Here is a 20,587-nt window from a genome sequence, read left to right as displayed (position 1 = left end):
AAGCAAACAAAAATGTTAGCAACGACGGCGACTCTACGATGAGTTCGTGACACCTTGTATAAGCGTCGCAGGTGAGCGGACTATAGTGCGATACAGAGAACGTTGTTATACTATTATTTCTATGCTGTTTCCCTCAGCCCCGCTTCGCTTCGTCTCACCTGCTCGCTCGCTTGCTTCTCCCGCGCTCAAAAGCCAGCTCTCCACGTTTCTTCGTGTAGGTACACATACATATATATATATTACAAAACAAAAATTTGCGTCTGCCGCACGAAAGGAAACAATCGAGACACCGGGTTTCCTCCTATTCCTTGTAACCGACAGAAGCATTATCCGATGGTGCTGTTAATTAATTAAAAGCGGATTATAAGTGGGCGTACTGTTCTCACGTTTTCAGGCAAAGTCTGTTTTCAAACGAACGTGTTCTGTGATAATATTATTAGAATTTTCCTAATTATATGAGTTCCCTTCGATGAAACCGTGGTAAATCGTTTTATAGTCAATGCCGTCGTCTGAACCCTGATGAGACGCTGCTGTGATTTTTCGGAGAATGATGAGAAAGAAATGCAAGGAATTATAGATACAATAATTGTACATATAATTATATAAAATAATTAAACATAATAATGATATATAATATTAAAATAATAGTTATATTTATAACGGATAAATAAGGGTAATATACATAGGATAATAAGCTAATTTTATAGCCTTGTGTGTAATGATAGTGTTTTATGCGATGCCAGTTTGGTACGATTCAAGAAAAACTATTGAAATAAAATTTATTAGAATATATTAAAATGCAAGCATAATAAATCATTTTATAATCGATATATACATTATTTATTGCTATATATTATAAATAAATCTTACGTACTACTCAGTATTTTTCATTGAAACACAGAAAAAGGAATTATAGCGAACTTTTTTATATAATATAACATATATTATATGTATATATTAATATTGCCTGATTTAGCAAATCTTATTCTTTTATGGGAATACTACAATTACAGCTTTGTTGACGTCGAATAGATAATGCAAGCGTAGAACGATAGTAGTATTACGTATTTTAGATAATTGGATAATACATATCTTGTATTCTTACGTAAGATATTTCAGAGAAACAGTCAGATATGAATATAGAAGAAATGATTAATAAATGTATTGAAATAAATACCATAAAAACATTCTATGGTTTAATAAAGCTAGCCTTGTGTTTTGATACTAGTTTAGAGAAGCTATCGTAACAACGAAATATAGAAAATCATAATGAATGCAATATGCACAATAAACCATCCTATGATGTGGATTATATCTCATATTATTTTATATAATAACATTATCATATATTTCAAAGAAATGACAAAAGAAAAAATATGGGAGAAGTCTGCGATGAATGATACGATAAAATAGGCTCATACGAATCAAATAAATGAAGTTACGTTTAATGATATTATTTTTTGTGTGATACCGCTTTGTCATTTTTTCGGAAAAATTCCGTAATAAAGAGATAGAAAGAGTCGCAACGTACATCTCAAAATATACCTAGTTGTTCCAATGCAAATAGACACAGTAACACGTACGCGATTCTACAGCTAAAGACACTATTTCTTATTTTCACATGAAATTTTCTACAGAGCCAATCGAAAGAAAGAAATTGAAGAAATCACAGCCAATGACTTGGAATAAATTCTAATGAGGCGAAGAAAGAAACGGGAGACGCAATGACACTTTAACTCGTGATATAATCGCTGATCTACTTTTTCTCAATGAAACTGCATAAAATCCTAGAGTGCCAGATTCGTTTCTATTTAGTTTCTTTTTCTCTTTTCGTTTTAAAGAACATCGTGATTTAAATCGAAAAGAAGATTGCTCTACGCGATTTTCAAGAAATTCCGTACATTGAACACGCGACTACCTTCATGGCTAGGCTAGCCTATCCACAGAAAATAGAGAAAAACAGCGATCCCGGCGTAGAAGAGCAAGAAATACATGGACACGAAGACCGTGATTAATAGTTGGCATATTCTTCTCACATCCATGTTTGCAGGATGTTCGTCCCTCTAGATAGGATGGATATCTCACACCGTGAAACGCGTGATTTGCATTCAACTCGGCCGTTTGTTCGTGCTTATATCATGCGAACTCGGGGACGAAAAGCATAGGAACAACGGGATGTGGATTTTGTTTCGAGTACGTTGAATTTTTCTCCATTATCGATCGAAAATTGTAATTAACAGTTAAACTTAAAAATGTTTCTATATGTCTTTCCAGCGTGCGCGTTTGTTACTTTAAACTCTCGTACAGATATAACAATTCTATTTAAAAAAAAGAGACAATTAAACATATTTGATATAATTTTATTTCATTCATCGAACAATTAAACCTCAAATTTTCAAATATCTTATGTATTTCGTTTCAGGCAATTTTAATTTCAGAGATCATATTTTATTAAAAAAGACGATATTTTTTTGTCATTGCAACTCAATTAAATAAATTACAATTTAATATCGAAAGATTCTATTGCTTAAAATGGTCGACAATTTAATAAGTGGTCGTTTCGAGTGAGTATCTGTTATTTCAGATCGCGTGTTTATATATGTTACGTATCTTTTGCACGTTCACTGACAGGGACGGCGAATAACATTTTTCTTATCAACAATTTCGTGTTTGAACTGTGATACGAAAACGATACCGCACTGGCTACGCTGATAATACTGTCCTGGCGTTCGCGGGTTTCAGAGAGAACTCCGACTGGTTTCATACGGGCTAGTATGCCAATGGTTTCGATAATCGATAGGCTTATTGAAATACAAAACCGTGGTGGTGTGGCTGGCAGACACGTTGGTAATGTGTGTTTTTAATTACGTGGAATGGATATACGGAAAAGATATTTCAAAGTTTGTATACTTTCGAATGAATGAAACAAACTTGAAATTAAACTTGAAATTCTTCCTAAGGTAGCATTCTTGTATCCGTACAATATTTTAAAATAATGAACGTACATATTTGGGAAGCTTGAAATTTAACTATTTACTGAACGAAACTTTTCAAATTTTTTAACGATATAATTTTTATATTTACATAATGAAGGGACGTGGTTATTTAAAACTTGGACTGTTAAGCGTTTTATACGCGAAAAAAAATTTATTCGCGACATAAAGCTCAAATTAACAAGGAGAGAAAATTTGTTAAATTGTTTTAAGGTAGAGTCTTTATGATCTTATATCTGTATAAGAATTCTGAGTAATAATTATATATTGATAGAAGAATGCAAGATAATAGAAATAAAAGGAAAAGCATTAAAAAGAGCAGCAAGCTATGAAGAGAAAGCCCTAGAATCAAAAAAGGAATTAGTAAAGGAGTGTATAAAGGAATGAGAGAGAAACTGGGGAAATGAGCATGAAAGGGAAAAGAGCAGGAAAGAGAAAGAAGGGACTAGAAGAGGTGAGAAAGGGAGGAACGCAGATAGAAGCAAGAGAGGAGCAAGAAAGGATGACAGCAGATCAAATTATAGAAGGAAGAAGAAAGAGAGAAGCAGAAGAGAGGGGGAAAAGGATAAGGAAATCCAAATATAATATACACTACAAAAATATAGCCAAAGAAAAATTACCAAAGTACTTAGAAGAGAGGATGAAGTGGAAGGACAGAAGAATATTGGCGAGATTCAGATGTGGAAGCGAGACCAAAGCAAGGGAATACTGGAAAGAAGAAGGAGAAAAAAGATGCAGACTATGTAGAAGGAAAGAAGACCTGAGACATGTAATAGAAGAATGTGAAATAACGGGAGGACCAAAGGACATAGGAAAAACGTTAAATGAGACTGGAGAAGGTTTAACAGAACTGAAAGCAATAATAGAGAAGAGAAGGGCAAACGACAGGAAGGAAGCACAGCAAGGAGGCTAAAGCCCAAAGTTGCAATAGTTTTTAGTCATTAGTTGTTAATTTGTAGTTTCTGGTTTTAGTTTTTAGAGATAGAATAATTAAGAGAGCGCAATAGAATAGAGTGGATAAGAAGGGAGGTAGACCTATAAGAAGAGAAATAGATATAAGAGATGTAAAACCGAAAGTTCGTCCAAAGCCGAAAGGCACGGATTAAGCAATAATAAATAAAAATAAGAATATTGAGTAATAAATACACATATGCAGTATCAGCTTTTTAAGAGCCATTAGAACTATCACTTCAAACGCAGATAATATTATAAAATTAGAATTAAATTTGCAACATAATTTATCCAATTCTTTATTTTCTCTTATGAGCTCCTTTTACAGAGAGCTACTGAATTTTCTTTATTAGTCAAATTTCTTGTTCATAGAGGAGACTCTCTATAGACATAGAGTCTAAAATGAGTAAAGATAGATTGCAAGTCAATGCAATTGTATAAGCCCGTTAGGAGAATTGACGCGTGTTACTCCACATGGGTCGTAAAGCACAGTTTCGAAGCCACCGAGAGATAATGTTTCTACTTTCGTTAAAATTCCTATCCGGCCGATCTAAGCATTACACCGATATCTTTCACATGATCGTAATTCGTTGGAAGTATGTTATAATATCACGGATTAGAACATGCATTCACGAACATAATCAGTTCTATTTCGACTCATATATTAATGCCGTTGCTTCAAGTACAATGTTGGAACAAAAGGATCAAAGTTTCATTTACATTCAGGTTGATCCTGCATGTATCATACTTCTTGTATGTTATATAATAGTACGTACATTATCGTCCATAAATATTTTAATAATTTGATCGACTCGTAGTACTAATATTTGAAATCGATAAAATCATGTAAATTCACGATGAATTAATAATTAAAAATTTATTTTTGTGTGGAATTAGTACATTATAAAGAATTACCTATTAAGAAAACTAATGTATTTGTGTATTATTAAAGATCATGCTAAAGTTACTTATATATTATAGAAATATTATTTTCTACTATTATAGTTTATATGTACACATTTTGAATTTTAAATTTACTGAATATATATATTATAAAATTTTACGATATACTATATAATTTACTAAACATTGGTAGTTTAAAATAGTATTATAAATTGTGATAGAATTTATAGTGAAAACAATTGAATTTGTTATAGATATTGATTTTTATACTGTATAAAATTTTGCGGTATAATATAGAACACATCTTTACCACTACATATACCATACCGTGAATAATTATAAACTCAACCCTATTTTTAGATTTTTCATAATATTAAAACAAAAATTGACAAAATCGTTCATACAATTTCATACTATAATATAAGACAAAACTGAAGATATAACAAACAAAAATTTTCTTCTTTCGGAGTCTAGGAAAAATTGAATTTTCTCTCACAATTGCGTTTCCGACCGTGAAAAAGTATAAACTCAATGTTAATCTTGTTACGTTTTCGTCTAATATTTAGCGGATTTTCCTCTATTTTTTATTTCTTCTGTTAATTTGTTAGATGTACTATGCATTATCTTATTTAAAGTTTCATTTTGAATATCCTGCCACGTGGATTTTATTTTTTTCTAATGATGTTTTCCATAGGTGGCTTCGTAAACTTTTGTTGCTAAAATTCTCCACAGGTTCTCGATCGAATTCAGTCTCGATGCCAGCCATGGTAATAATGAAATTTCCGAAATCTTAAACCACATCTTTCTAGTGGCAACTGTACGAATAAGAGCATTATCTCGCTGAAAAATGCCTTTTTGGTTTCAATTTCTGTTATAATGGGCAATAATCCGTCATGTAATATCTCCTGATTTCCTATAGCATCCAATTTGAGGTGTTTGAGTTTATAGTTATTCACAGCACTGTATATTTACTATTTGTTCTAGAAAGTTTGGCAATTATTTGTATAATAACTATTAAAAATAAATTTAATCGAATCATAACATTTCATTGTTATGAAAAATAAACTCATTGTGATATTCTGACTGAATAGACTACAGATTTTTATGAAAATTTATATTTTTATGTACACGGCTAAAGAAATAGAGGATTTATTTTACTTATTAACCTACTAACTTGTTAACCGTGACGTCCATTAATCAGATTTATTGATAAAAGTAAAAACAAATCAATTTCAGTTATGTCAGTTTTAGACCTTGCAAAAGTAAATGCGATGTAATATGATACAACTTATTTGTAACAAAATTAAAACTACGTGTGAAAAGATAGGTATCTTTAAATAGGTACATAAATTACTACTCGAATGACGAGTTAAATCGTTTCTCTTGATTGATAGATTAAAATTGTAATGAAAATGTACTCTATTCTTCATATCTTAAACGCTTTTGTATATTAAATATATTTGTAATATATCTTCAAATTTTGTATAAATGCATAAAAATCCACAGACTACTAGTTGAAGGTTACATGAGGAAAAAAAATGATATCGATAATATACAGTTAATTAACTGTTTAGTGTTCTGCATTTTAAAGTTTTATAAAACTGAGAAAATGCTACTTATAATTTTTACCCTGTGATCTGCGATTAGAATACATCTTTGAATGCTAACGTACAGGGTATTTAAAAATATTGGTTATGGCTCTGGCAGATGATTCTATACTCGCGGATCATTGGAGGCCTTCAATTTCAAAGCCAAATTTTGTTATTACATCTTGTACTTCTTGTCGCGATGAACAAAAGTCTCAAAGCAACCATGAATTTCAAATCGTCATAATACGTCTGAAGGTGTAGAATCATCTGTCAAAGACATGACATAATTTTTGAACACCCTGTATGTAAAAGACTCGAATAGGGGGAAACAGGCACGAAAGCGAAATGTTACTTGCTGCTACGATAGTTAGTATGAACTGCGACTATTAGTTATGGTTATGCCTTCTAAGAAGCTATAAAATACAAATATGAACAGATCACTACCGATTTCGTGTTCAAGTACTGATAGCGTTTTTCTGTGTCGTTCTTCCGGTTTATAGCATCCCTTAACAGTTTGTTATGATTGATGAAATTGAAGAAAATTATACGTCGTATATAATATCGATTTATATTTCCAATTGTTCGCTAAAAGATTAGTTGTTGACAATCGCGAGAATATAGTCTGCTGTTTAGATTCAAAGTGAAATTCTTTTCAATTATAGAGACATGAATTGTTTGCGTTGTAAAGATTTCATCGTTGTTTCTTCTTCTTCATCGTTACGTATTCTTTCGTTTGTTTCTTTGTTAGTGAATTTTGCTCACTGCACAACAAGAAAGATGATATTATGCTCGAAATCATTGACTACTGGTAGAATTTATTGTTATAACACGACAGTCGAAAGGAAATAATTGGTAACTCATTAGAATTGAATGTAAGTTCTATTTTTATAATAAATGTATTTAAAATTCTACACATTATTTGGAGACTATTTACGAAGATATTTCTCAATAAAATAATGGTTTATTGAAATATCAAATCAATTGACTTGTATAATTTATTTTAATATAAATGGATTTAAATTGTGGAAATTATTATCAATCTAAAACACTGAGTTAACCTTGAGAAACTATCTTAAAATTAAAAATTAATTTTATTAAATTCTCATTTTGTTCTGCATACACTTGTCTAAAATATTTCAATATACCTTATAGCAAAATAGAGCAAAACGTATATGTATATTCTGGAGAATGCTACAAATATCTATATCTTTATTTTATTAATTTGTTTCACTCCATTAACGACTAGCTTTTTATCAATATATTTTCCAACTATTAATTGTTTATATTTAATTATTTATTCAATATGTGATATTCAAATATTTTGGTAATATGTAATAATACTTTTCAACTACTACCAGGTATGTAAATATGAAACCGGAATTTTTGTATAGAGAATACACGTTTATTGTATGAAAATGATTAAAAATATTTTATTCGAAGTATTGCCCATCGCTAGCTGTACATTTTTCCCACCTGTCTGGCAATTGATGGATGCCACGCGAAAAAAACTGTCGCTCTTTTGAGGCAAGCCAGTCATCGAGCCATTTTCGTACATTTTCGTAAGAAGTGAAGTGCTGGTCAGAAAGTGCGTGTCCCATCGATGCAAATAAATAGTAATCGGACGGAGCCAAGTCTGGTGAGTAAGCCGCGTGCGAAAGTATTTCCCAACTAAATGCTTCAATCGTTTCCTTCACCGGTTTTGCTGTATGTGATGGTGCATTATCATGAAGCAAAATTACTTTGTGTTGCCTTTTTTTATATTCTGGTCGTTTTTCACGCAAAGCTTGATTCAAGTCGATCATTTGTTGTCGGTAGCGCTCAGTATTAACGGTTCCGCCAGGTTTTAACAGCTCATAATAGATCACGTTCCACGTTCCACACGTCAAAATTGCCACTTCTGAATTTTTTAAACCACTCAAAGCACTGTGATTTACCAAGAGCATGCTCACCGTAAGCTTTGACTAGCATTCGATGCGATTCTGCGGCAGTTTTCTTCAAATGGTAACAGAAAATCAGTGCTGTCCGCAAATCGTAGTTTCCAGGCACAAAATTCGACATGTTCAACGCTATTGCAAACTATGCTGTTGTATGAAACTTATATTGTTCTGAGTCGAAAATGTTTGTGAGATGTCAACAAAGACTTTTGGCATCAATGACGCAGTTTAATGATAATTACATAGGGCCATCTATAAGCAAATTCCGGTTTCATATTTACATTTACCTGATATGTATAAACTTCACTTGATATTTGTAATTATCTATGTTTTAAGCTTTCTGGAATATATTATAAAAGTAAATGAAGATACAAAAAGTATAGTATATATTTGCACAAATAATCATGTGTAGAATGTATTTGTTATTATGCATGTACAACGGGATTAAAAATTAGGTTAGTATAATATAGGTAATAAAAATAAATAAAAGATCATGTTTACATACCTTGAGCGTCAAACTGTCGTCTTCTACGAAGCATGCTTCTTCCTTGAGATGAAATGGGACCTGTTCTCCCATGATTATCGTCATGTGGCTCATCTTCGCCTGCACTTGTTGCGCTATCACGTTGCACTACTTCATCACTTCCGATCGTTGACGGAACCGCACTGCTTCCGTTTCCACCGAAAAACTTCACTTTCCTAGCCAGTTCCACGTATCCATGAAGACCAGTTTCACTTAATCTAATGGGGAAGAAGAAACAAAATAAAAGTATTACAGAAAATCTAAAAAACATATTAAGTGGTTATTATCGAAATAAGTAATACTTATTTAATGTTATTTTTAACGAGTGTTTAATATTAATATCAATAATATTATTAATGATTCAATAAATATAAAACTATGTGTTATGATTTACAAAATAATTCGATTAATCGACGCACAATATCAGGTTTTGTTGGAAATGAAAATTATAAAAGTAATCTTTTCACTGTCTGATGAGCTGTCTTATAACACGATTTTCACAGATATTCTTGATGCACTTTTCTTTCAAATGAAATCTTAACAATAAATATACTAATTTTTCAACCGTAGATACATATAACATTATCTCTATCTAAATACGATATCGAAATAGTTTAATATTAAAATAATAGTAATTTAATGTTAAAATAGAAAATTGGAGAAACTCGAGTACGAATTGAAAAGAGCAATAAATTTGTATTAACATTGCTTTTACCTTTTTACACAAAATAATGAAAAGTTGCATGTCTCTCAAATATCAATAACTTTATAAAGCGAAATTATACGGTTCGGCTTTCTTGTATTCAAAGCAAAGACAAAAGATTCTAAGAAAATGTCCTAAACTTAAAAATCTGCCACTTCAGACGTAGAGCTACGTTTCACCGCAATTATTGAAATTCTTTTCACTGGTTCGATTTCTAATTCATGTATAAGAGTGAAATTTCCGCCACTACTTGCTAATGATCGATTATTCCGGTAGTAAATAATTGATTATTCGAAGTGCGTGTTAGATATGGTAAATTAAGTGGTAAATTAAATTTCGCGACTTGAAGCGTCACGTGATTCAATTTACACACACCTGACACTCTCGCTACCGCTGCTCTCGTATCTAGTGCTATTTGATTCCCTCCTGGTCCTTGTAATCGCATCTCGTATTCTTTGGGACGCGGAGCACGAATCACCCGTTTTCCGTGGAAGTGCAGGAGTTGGTTCGCTCTCACTCTCCCTTGGGCTGTATCTCGACGATCTAGTGCTCAGTGGACTTGCTTCTGGAGATAAGTGCTGTAAGGAATTCGGTATGTGTTTGTATTTCTGCTATATTGTAGTATAACAAATAATAGGAAAGTCTATAAAAGAAATAATATGGCTATGTACAAACCGGAATATTTTTTATTTAAGTAATGTATTAGTAATCTAAGTAGTGTTGCATTTAATATCCTCAAAGATAGAAAATTTTAATTATTATTCAAACAATTTAAGTATTTTTTAGTAGTTTAAATAATTGCAAATAAAACAGTCATGTTATATGGTAGAGGAAGAAATTCTGGTAAGAAATATATTTTATAAGCAGAATCTATATCCATAGAATGTTAAGTCAAAATGAAAAATTATGTTAAAATTGGAAAGAGTTATTTGGAAATTACATACAATTTTCTTGTTTTCACATCTGTCCTATCTGAAATTTTGTTTATATCTTCTAAACACGTTAACGTTTGTGAATGATCCTTAACTTTGCGAAACAATTTTTAGTACATAAAACATTGGACATACTATTGTAGAATTCAAATTATTTGAATGCTATAAAAAAAAATGAATGCTGTTTGCTTTATTTATTTGTGTGACTTAAGCATTTTACAAAACCACTCTGTTTGAAAATAATGATGGCCACGTTTCGTTGACTATAACTTGATTGCTATGTAGACATTGAATTTGGAAGACAATGGTAATTCCACAAATAGGTATTATATAATGAAGATTATAATATAATAAAGAGTACAGGAAAAAATTGTTTTGTATAATATTCAATAACAATACATTATAGTATTTATTTATATTAATTTCATTATAGTATTTAATAATGAAATATTATATATTAAAATATTATTAAATACTATCAACTCCGAAACTTTTCAGGTGTGTGTTCAATTACAAAAATAAATTTCTATTTGCTTTTGCTATGATTATAAACTAGGCCACGTGATTCAGATAGCGATCCATTAAATCATACTTATACTTATCCCTTAAATGTTGTACACGAAATAATGTTGGACATATAGATAAGTTTTATCTCTCACTTTATACAGGGTGGTTGGTAACTGGTGGTACAAGCGGAAAGGGGGTGATTCTACGCGAAAAAAGAAGTCGAAAATATAGAATAAAAATTTTTCGTTTGAGGCTTTGTTTTCGAGAAAATCGACTTTGAATTTTGGCTCGGTACACGTGCACTTTATCACGTCTCGTTATAACAGATCTCACTGTAGATCATTGCCTCACTGTAGATTATCGCAGTTTAAGTTTGTTTTTGCCGTAACGGAAAATTAGGAATACATAATAAAATAATATGAAGTAATCATACAGTTTATTATTACAAAAATTGCTGAAAATGTCGCCCATTCTGCCAAACACATACTTTTGCTCTTCTAATTAAATTTCTATGAACACTTTCTAAGTCGATTTTCTCGAAAACAAAGCCTCAAACGAAAAATTTTTATTCTATATTTTCCACTTCTTTTTTCGCGTAGAATCAGCCCCTATCCGTTTGTACCACCAGTTACCAACCACCCTGTATATTGTTTTGCTCCGATTATTATGAGAATCGTTATTTATGCATCGACTACTATACTATTAAAATGAGTATATTAAAATCAATGATAAAATACATAAAATATAGTTAACTTACACTGGAGCAACGTTTATTTGGAGTATCATCCGTATCATCAGGATTGGAAAACTCCTCCTTTGAAAACTTCCGACGTACCTATATCGAATACAGTTGCAAAGTAAAATTACATTAATACTTGAAAGTATTAGCCTCATCAAAAATCTAATTAACTTTCAAATTATACAACAAATTGAAATTCAATCAAATGTTCAAACTACCAAATCCTTCATAACATAGTCACCAGATACTGACCACTTGAAAATCGTCAGATTTCCTCCCACATGCAGAATCCTTCCTGTCATACGTTCCAAACGCGGTAACATCGGCCTCGGAATTTTCGATCAGGCTTTCAGCGATCTCCTTCATAGAGTCCGTGTTCTTATCGTTCTCCAATGCTTCTGCCTCCTCGACTATCAAGTTTTCCTCTTTGTTCGCCTCCTTTTCTCCTTTCTTCACGCCTTCTTGTTCTTCCAACAGCTTCTCGTCGGTGACGACCACGTCGAGCATCGTCTGTTCGTTGGCCGCCGCCTCGGCTTTCACTCTCTCATGCTGGTTCACGCGTGGCCCTTCCTCGTCATTCCTCGACGACTTGCCATAGAGACTTTCCTTGCTGCCCTCTCTGTCCAGTGCCCTCGTCCTGCCTTGTTCGTGTACCGTCGACTTCGATTTCGACGTGGTCGAGACGCCCACGCGTTCCTCCGTCCTCTCCTGCTTCTCCTCTTTCCCGGCTTGCTTTCCTTTTGCAGCAACAGCCGCGTTATTCGCATTTGAATTCGCGCTCTCCCTACCCACGTCTTCGCGGCTGTTGTCCCGCCGGAATAGCCGAATGCCGTACTTAGAGTCCTCCTTCCCTGTCGATTGGTTGAAGAACGATGCTCGGGTTTCTTCTTTCGACTCTTTTCGGTTAGACTTGAAGACGCAGCGGATATCGTCCTTGCTATCTTGGCGCTTTAGTCGGTCTTCCTTGTTTTTGGGAGATAAAAGTTTGGGGATCAGGCTAGGTAAGCTTATGTCCTCGCGACTTCGACGCAAATCGTCGGTACTACCTCGGTATCTGGAAGAAATTCAAATGCTGTTTAATAAGATGTATAACGTAATATAATAATATAATCTATTGTATGTGTAACATCTACAATGATGTATAGATATCTATAATATGGATGTGTTATTTTCAAGTAATACAATAGAGCCCTTCTTATTTCGGTTCACTTTCTTGTTTTGACAAATCAATTCTTGAAATAGCATTCTCAGTATTGGGCATTAATTGTTGGAATATAAACATTTTTGTTCAAGCTATTTTATTATCATTTTATTTCTAAGACATGTTTCCACCGATCTAAGTTCATTTCTTAAATCGATCATTGAGTTTCAGTATTTCATATCCGATGTTCTCCTAATTTGTTTTCATATATTGTTTATAAACACGTAAACATTTTAAATAGAATAATCCCTAAGAAGTATATGACATCACTATAATTCCAAAACGATGGAATGCTAGCTAAGCAGGTGTCAATAACTTGCACGAACTCTGAACGTTAACAATATTAACTTTGCAATTTTTTACTTTGAAGCTAAATAGAACGTGAATTATCAGACGAATCACATAAATGATACCCAGGTCATGATTGAAAATCACCGAAAATCAGGATACTTTTGAGGAATATTTCGATGATTCTTATGGGTGTGTAACGAAATTTTTGTTTTATTCGAAACGATTCCTCGAATGAATGTACATACTTCGAAATTAAATCAAACATAAAACACAAAACGAGCTGTATAAAGGAAACCTTGATTGAATCCATGATTGAATAAATACCTTTGAGGAATGAGAGAACGTTTGGATGATTCTTGGGGGCTTCTAATGTCCTCGAATTCCTTGCAGCTTCTTTTAAATATTGGGATATTCGATTTTCTATCTCCATGTTTAATTGGAGATTTTATCTCTGGTGAAATAAACTTTGACAATATTCTCGGTGGTTTTATCAATGAAATTCTTGGTATATTTTGCTCTTGGCTACCTGTCGTCTCGTCTGGCTCTTCGATCTTTGTTTTATTGCAGCTGCTGGTTGCAGCGGATCGGTCGTTTTTCTTCGTTTTTATGGCATTCAACGATAGCACTTCCTCTTCCTGTTTATTAAACAGCTTTTCTATTCGTTTCGCATTCGTTCGTTCGTTAGTTTCGACTCGTGATGTCAATTTTTCGAGAGAAATCGATTCGTTTTTTGTTATCGCATCTTTGCATGGATCGTCTTTCGTGGAAATATTACATTCATCAAACTGTTCATTCGCATCCTTGGCAACTGCCTCCTTTTCATCAGAATTCGACGTTTCTCTGTCAATGGACTTTACGATTTCATTCTTGTTAATGATTTCCCGATATTCTTGATGACGAGACGGCAAACTTCGATATATACGCAATTCTGGCGATTTCCTTGCTGCGGACCAGCGTGTGGGTGGACCTATATACACAGAACGTGTAAATAATTTATTGGATTCTTTTGATAAGAATATCGATAAAAGTACTTGCATTGAAAATGAATTCAAATTTTTATATTAATTTAAAACTTATAAAAAGTAAAATTTATTTAAAACTAAATTTATTTAAAACTAAGTTTGATTTAAAACTAAAATTTATATAAATTTTTATAGTAATCACTTGGTCTGCTAAATGTACGACAGTTTACAATGAGGAGCAGAACTGATGCAACCTCTTTGAAACTGAGTAACATTTTTTAAATTGGACCAAACGATATAGATCTTTTTGAAAAGTTACGCAGATTAGTTTACTAAATGGCATACAAATAAAATTTTGGGAAAAATGCAATTGACCGAAATAGCGAAGAAAACAATTAACGTTCGCTTTCTTCAACTTTATTATCTGAGCATGTAGAAAAATTTAAACAACACATTTTATAGATTTATATCAGTTATATATATGCTGAAAATTTTATTGAAATCGGTTGATGTAAAAACAAGCGATAGGCATCGAAAGATGTAGATTTTGGGCTGAAAAACGAAGAACTCTTTCATTTTCGCCATTTTATAGTTCATAGCGACGTTAACCAATTTTGATGAAATTTTCACCACGTATATAATTAACATAAATCTTCAAATTGCTTAAATTATCATTACAGGTTTGGATAAAAAAAAGTTGAAAAAGTGACCTTTACTTTTTTCTCCGCGATTCCAACCAATGGCAATTTCTTTCCATTTTTTTATATATCACGTGGTAAATTAATCCTTCTAAATTCTCAAGAAAAAAAATCCAAGTCGTTTTGTCCAATTTTAGAAAAGTTATTCAGTTTCAAATGATGTTACATTAGTTTTGTGTCTCACGTATATATATGTGTGTGTATGTATGAATTATGATATATTTTGAGCTATTTCTAATAATTTTACTATATCTAATGTAGTTAGTATTGGATCTGTTCAACAGGAATATTGGAGTAAAAAGTTTATAGAAAACAAATTTATAATCGTTGACATCTTTTCAACTATTTCTTGACTGTAAGATAATGACAAAATTTATATATATATATATATATATATATATATATATATATATATATCTATTTAATATTTCTATTGCATAAGATATAGTAGAAATTGGATGGCTCTAATGAAAAAATATAATAGAATGGTAAAGTATTAAGTTGTCCGAAAAGTGTCTTTCTTTTACACACACGTCTTTTACAACGATGCATCTTTATACAAACACGAAACTCAACCTGTTGAACGTTGTGATTTTTATCTTAACAGAACAAAATGCATTATACTTAATTCGATAAAATAATATAAAACGAAAAATGTTGTGCACCCATTATTTACTCATAGAATAAAAGAAACTTTTCGGACGACCTAATGTTTCGGTTTCAATTAATTCTTTGTGAACGCTTAATTATTTTTATTACGGATTTCTGTCAAAAATTGGAAAACAATCAGAAGCTCCTTTTTGAATAATAAATTTAATAATACGTATTATACACGCAATATGTATTTCGTATTATACACGTTGAGTTATATCCAGTGAATATATTTCCCACATGCTTCTAAAATAGCGTTTTCAAATATATATGATTTTATTTTTCATGTTTGACTTATGTTTTCCAAAAACGACATTCTTTCCCCTTTTTATTTCTTAGATGAAATTCAAGCTCTCTTTTTGAAAAAAATAAATTTATAAGACATTGCATTAATTCAATGAAACGAGTTGCTGCTATATGTATGTATACAAATCCATATGTAACTGCTGTTACACAACTATTATTTACTTATTTATGGCATTTAATGTGAAAGTAAGAAGATAATACTATATATACTGTAGTATATTATATATATTATACACTATATAATATATAGTATATAGTATATAGAAGATATACTGTATTTGATATTTCATATCGATATGTTAATTATTTATATGGAATATGCTATTACGTTCAAATCTGTATGTATTTAATCCATATGAATTTATACAATAATATTACTATGATTCTAACATCACAATAAAATGTCGAATTGCCGTTAGAACTATAAATATGATATATATACAATAAAAAAATAATATTCAACAAACCGTTGATTGTCCAAGCTCGTCGGATGCTGCTTTTCAATAATTCCACAGGCGACGCTGCTTTTCCATTTACAGATTTACATACTGAATTTACATAAGTCCATTTCTCAGTAACAACGTGTAATTCCCTATAGAAACAAAAGCACAAGTTCAATTTTTGCACAAGAAAGGTAGAAGCAAAAATACCTAATTTTTTAGCGGGAAAAAGACAGCAACACTAACAAGAGGAAATAGTTTTCAATTACTATATCAAGCCATTCCATAAGGAACGTCGTTTCTTACTTGTCTTCAATTTTGAATCCAAAATTAGGTCGTATGTAAGGAAATCAACACAATCAGTAATTAGAAAAATTACAAATATGTATATATATAGAAATAATCAGTACTAATGAATCGTGATGAAAATGCTGAAAAAATGGCGATGTTCAGATGAAAAGCAGAAATATTAAATAATATAAAAGAGTATAATTTGAAATAAGTATGTTAATCTCTCTAATCTTTAAATTTTTATTTACTTCGCGCTCTGCAAGAGCTTTTCCAAGAAATAAAAAATTCAACAGAATCAAATGAGAGTAACCTGTCAATTGTCAAAAGTTTAACAATTTTTCAGGGTGCTTAAATTGCCAAAAAGTTGATGCATATATTCAGAAAACAATTGGTAATGATTATCCATTAATACATACGATAAACTCTATTTTTCAAAGATTTAAAGTTACACATATAATGTATATAATACGACATTACTTACAAAATGATCTAATGTCTTTCATACTTCACAGGTAATCAATAAATATAAAAATTTACAAAATGACCATAATAACTAGTACTTTTAATAATCATACGATCAACTACAAAGCCAAATGTTTAATTGAAGCCTGTCGCTTACTTGGAAAGTATTAAAGGAGTTTGTTAACTTTATTTTTATAAATCTATATTTAATACATTAGAATTTTGCATTCTATTTTACATTTTGTAAATGTAACATTTACAGCGATCAACAGAATCCATGAAAATTTATTTTTATGATGTCTTAAGAGATTAATATAATTTTTGACAAAATCTACATTTAATATAATATTTTTGACGGTATTAAATCCTAGCAAATTTACTGTACACAAAAAGATATTGCATTATAATGTAGAGTATTTTAAACCTTACTTTTAATATACATTAAAACTGCATTACTTTCAAACGATTTTAAATTATGTTACTCATTTTATAAAAAATGAAGATAAGCAATCTTATAAAACAGAAAAGCACAAAGAATCAAGGAAATGTCGGAAAGAATCTTAGTAGAGTTGCGAACAACGTAAGCTATGCAAAAAGGAAACGATGTAACAATGGAAGAATTACTCACGCGATCTTATAGCAAATGTTACAGATCCATTCGACGTCTTTGTTATCGGCAGGGCTCCTGACCTCGATACGGCACTGTCTGCAAACTCTGTGCCTGCAGCGTGTGCACAGAGCACCGGTGTTGTAAAATCTACCAAACGGTGCACCGCATCTGGTGCATTTACGTCCTTGGTACGATAGTTCACCCGACGCCTTCAGTAGTCCCCTCCTTCGAAGGTATTGCAGATCAGCCTTCAGTCTTCTGTAAAACGTACAGTTCCTTTGCATTACCCTCCCGATCGCACCTTACTGTCGGCTTACGATAACATCGTACTTGCATTAATCACAGTGGTGTGCAAAAGTTTCCAGTCAGATAGATTTTTCACTTCCTTTTCCAAAGATGATATCTAAGAATTTTAAATGATATTGACTATAAGAACACATGGTAAGTAATAGTAGTAAGTAAAGATAGTATGATCAATAAACAGTGCAATATAGTTATATAATATTAATTGAAATTCTTAAGAATATCATCTTTGGGATATGAAACGAAAAAATTTTTCAGAAACTCTTGAATACTATTGCAGATCCTACTATGAGTAACAATACAAGAAAGAAGTAGATACCATGTTCCTCGAATTAGTATAACATTTTTATTCTAAGATAGCACAATGGTAGCTCCATTAATAAACGACCAATTGACATTGGTTGAAACAGATATAATTGATTCTTTATTTTGTTCACTCTCCAAATATGCTTATTTGAATCCACGAAAACCATACATATGCAGATTATTGTTGCAATAGTATAGTATGTATATATATAAGACACTTTTAGATAAAGTGATTAAGCATTATCAATACGTTCCATTGACTAAAATCAAGTAGAAAAATATCTTGTTACATTTCACTAAATGTATTCTAGTACATGTTCGTTATTCGATTTAGTTTCTTTTCAAGATTACAATTATCAGCTTCTAAATACTAAACATAAGTGATTATAATCGAAACGAATAAGTTGCAAAACAAAAAATTTGGAACCTGTCTTTTTGAGGACTAGTTCAAAGATAAAATAAGTTATGATTTTAGGATGGGATAGATTTGCTTGAATATCAATGAATTAGGAAATCTAGATATGCAAAAACATACAAACTACGCATGATATATAAAAATATTTTGTGGGTGAAGCGATCTATTTTGATTTTGATTCTATAACTTTATACATAAAAATATAAATATGCGTAAGCATCCGCAGTTTACTCGTAAATATTCTATTCGAAATGGTGATTACAGCTTCCCAAACCCTGATTTATAAGGTACTACACCTGATTTTGTGACAAAAGGTTGGAAAATTGGAACTAATGACATTAATAGTTTATCAGATATTAACATTAGCTTTTTCCAGTTAACTATGCTCAACTCGACATTTTTTTTCAGTATTAATACATACATAAAACATACTTTTTTGTGCTATACCTTCATTTATGGCAAAAATATTAACGTAGACAAACACAAAAGAACAAAGCACATTTAAATTCTAAACATTTTTTTTTAAATAGATTGATTATTGCTTATAAATCACCCGGAATTAAATGTCAAATACTGCTTGGACCATAAAAAGTTAAAGTTATCTTCAGTTTTATGTTATGGGGTAAGAATGTCATTAGTTTCAGTTCTTCAGTTTATCAAAAAATCAAAATAATCGTACCGGGTCCTTTGGATATTTGAGTAAATTTATATTTTTAAAAAAGCAAATAAAGAAATAGAACTTAATCAGAAATTTGTTTTACATAGTAAATATTATGATAGGTGCCAAGTTTTGCATTCTGTGTATTTTTGTATTTTTAAATAAAAACTCGCTGCCTAATCGTTACATTAACTCGAAGATTATTGTATCAATTTCTTGTTATTACACAACGACAATTAATCGAACGAGGTTTTGAACCTTTTCGACCTTACATACAAATTTCACAACATTTCTAAAGCATGCTACTTGATTTTTAGGAAAATGATCTTCTAAATTAATCATATTGCAACTGATGCGAATATAAAATAAAGAAAAAAGGTATTTTGCCAGAGCTATTATTTATTATTCGTCGAATATGCTAGGAAAAATTAATAAACTACGAATCTTCAAAAGTTCAAAGATGCAGAAATGTAAATAGAGAATTCACATAGGAGACAAAAGTACATAAAATAACATAATGAAACATAATAAAAGTATATAAAATAAATAATAATAAAGTACATAAATTAATGTAAATACAGAATTCACATAGGAGACAAAAGTACATAAAATATACTCAATAATATTAATAAAACTCAATAATATTTAGAGCAAATGAAACAAATCTCTGTTTAGATTTCATCCCTTTAACTTGAAAGTTTATAAAAATGCATAATCTACTATTTAGCGAGACTTTAACGTTTATTATGCACTATTAACTGGTCGATTAGTTTTATTGATCGATGAAAACGAACAAGTTGTGACTAGTGACATGCACACACAACAGTATCACGATTGTGGCCCGTTAATGTTACAGTACTCACGCAATGAACGCAACAGACGCACGTGATGTATTCCTGTGGAAATCAACGACTGTTCTACGGCTCACTGTACATCTCGCCGAAACGCGCGTCACCACGTTTGGTATCTCAGTTGACACCAGAAAACGATCTTCGCTTTTGACATTAGGCGAAGGAGAAGTGTGTAAAGTACAGCACGTGTTGAATATATCGAAAAATTGCATTGGTATCTTATTTAATTGTCGCACTTATTACATAACGTTTAATTATAACGCGTTTATGTTTATTGTTAATTGAAAACATGTTGAAATGGAGTTGCTATATGTATAAGAAATTGTGAGAGCTAAGCACTTATATTCTCTTCAGAAATGTTCAGAAAT

General features: G+C 31.4%; 1 protein-coding gene across 6 annotated transcripts in view; it reads right to left on the bottom strand.

The window, feature by feature from the left end:
* LOC100644979 overlaps positions 1-20,587 on the bottom strand; it is a 95,547-nt gene that overhangs the window by 57,550 nt on the left and 17,410 nt on the right. For 5 of the 6 annotated variants that reach the window (XM_048407178.1, XM_048407181.1, XM_020866573.2 and 2 more), the window contains exons 1-8: positions 20,232-20,446; positions 17,705-17,944; positions 16,351-16,475; positions 13,591-14,233; positions 12,027-12,828; positions 11,793-11,870; positions 9,972-10,174; positions 8,876-9,111 (exon numbers count right to left, since the gene is read on the bottom strand). In XM_048407178.1, the coding sequence (XP_048263135.1) occupies positions 8,876-9,111; positions 9,972-10,174; positions 11,793-11,870; positions 12,027-12,828; positions 13,591-14,233; positions 16,351-16,475; positions 17,705-17,944; positions 20,232-20,431 (2,527 nt within the window). In that variant the 5' untranslated portion in view covers positions 20,432-20,446. Of the gene's footprint in view, positions 1-8,875; positions 9,112-9,971; positions 10,175-11,792; positions 11,871-12,026; positions 12,829-13,590; positions 14,234-16,350; positions 16,476-17,704; positions 17,945-20,231; positions 20,447-20,587 lie in introns of those variants that run through there. The other variant, XM_048407180.1, reaches the window with a different exon arrangement.

The sequence above is a fragment of the Bombus terrestris genome, chromosome 7 (genome assembly GCF_910591885.1).
Source record: "Bombus terrestris chromosome 7, iyBomTerr1.2, whole genome shotgun sequence".
In the NCBI taxonomy this organism is placed as follows: Eukaryota; Metazoa; Arthropoda; class Insecta; order Hymenoptera; family Apidae; genus Bombus; species Bombus terrestris.
This window is presented reverse-complemented; position numbering and strand designations above follow the sequence as displayed.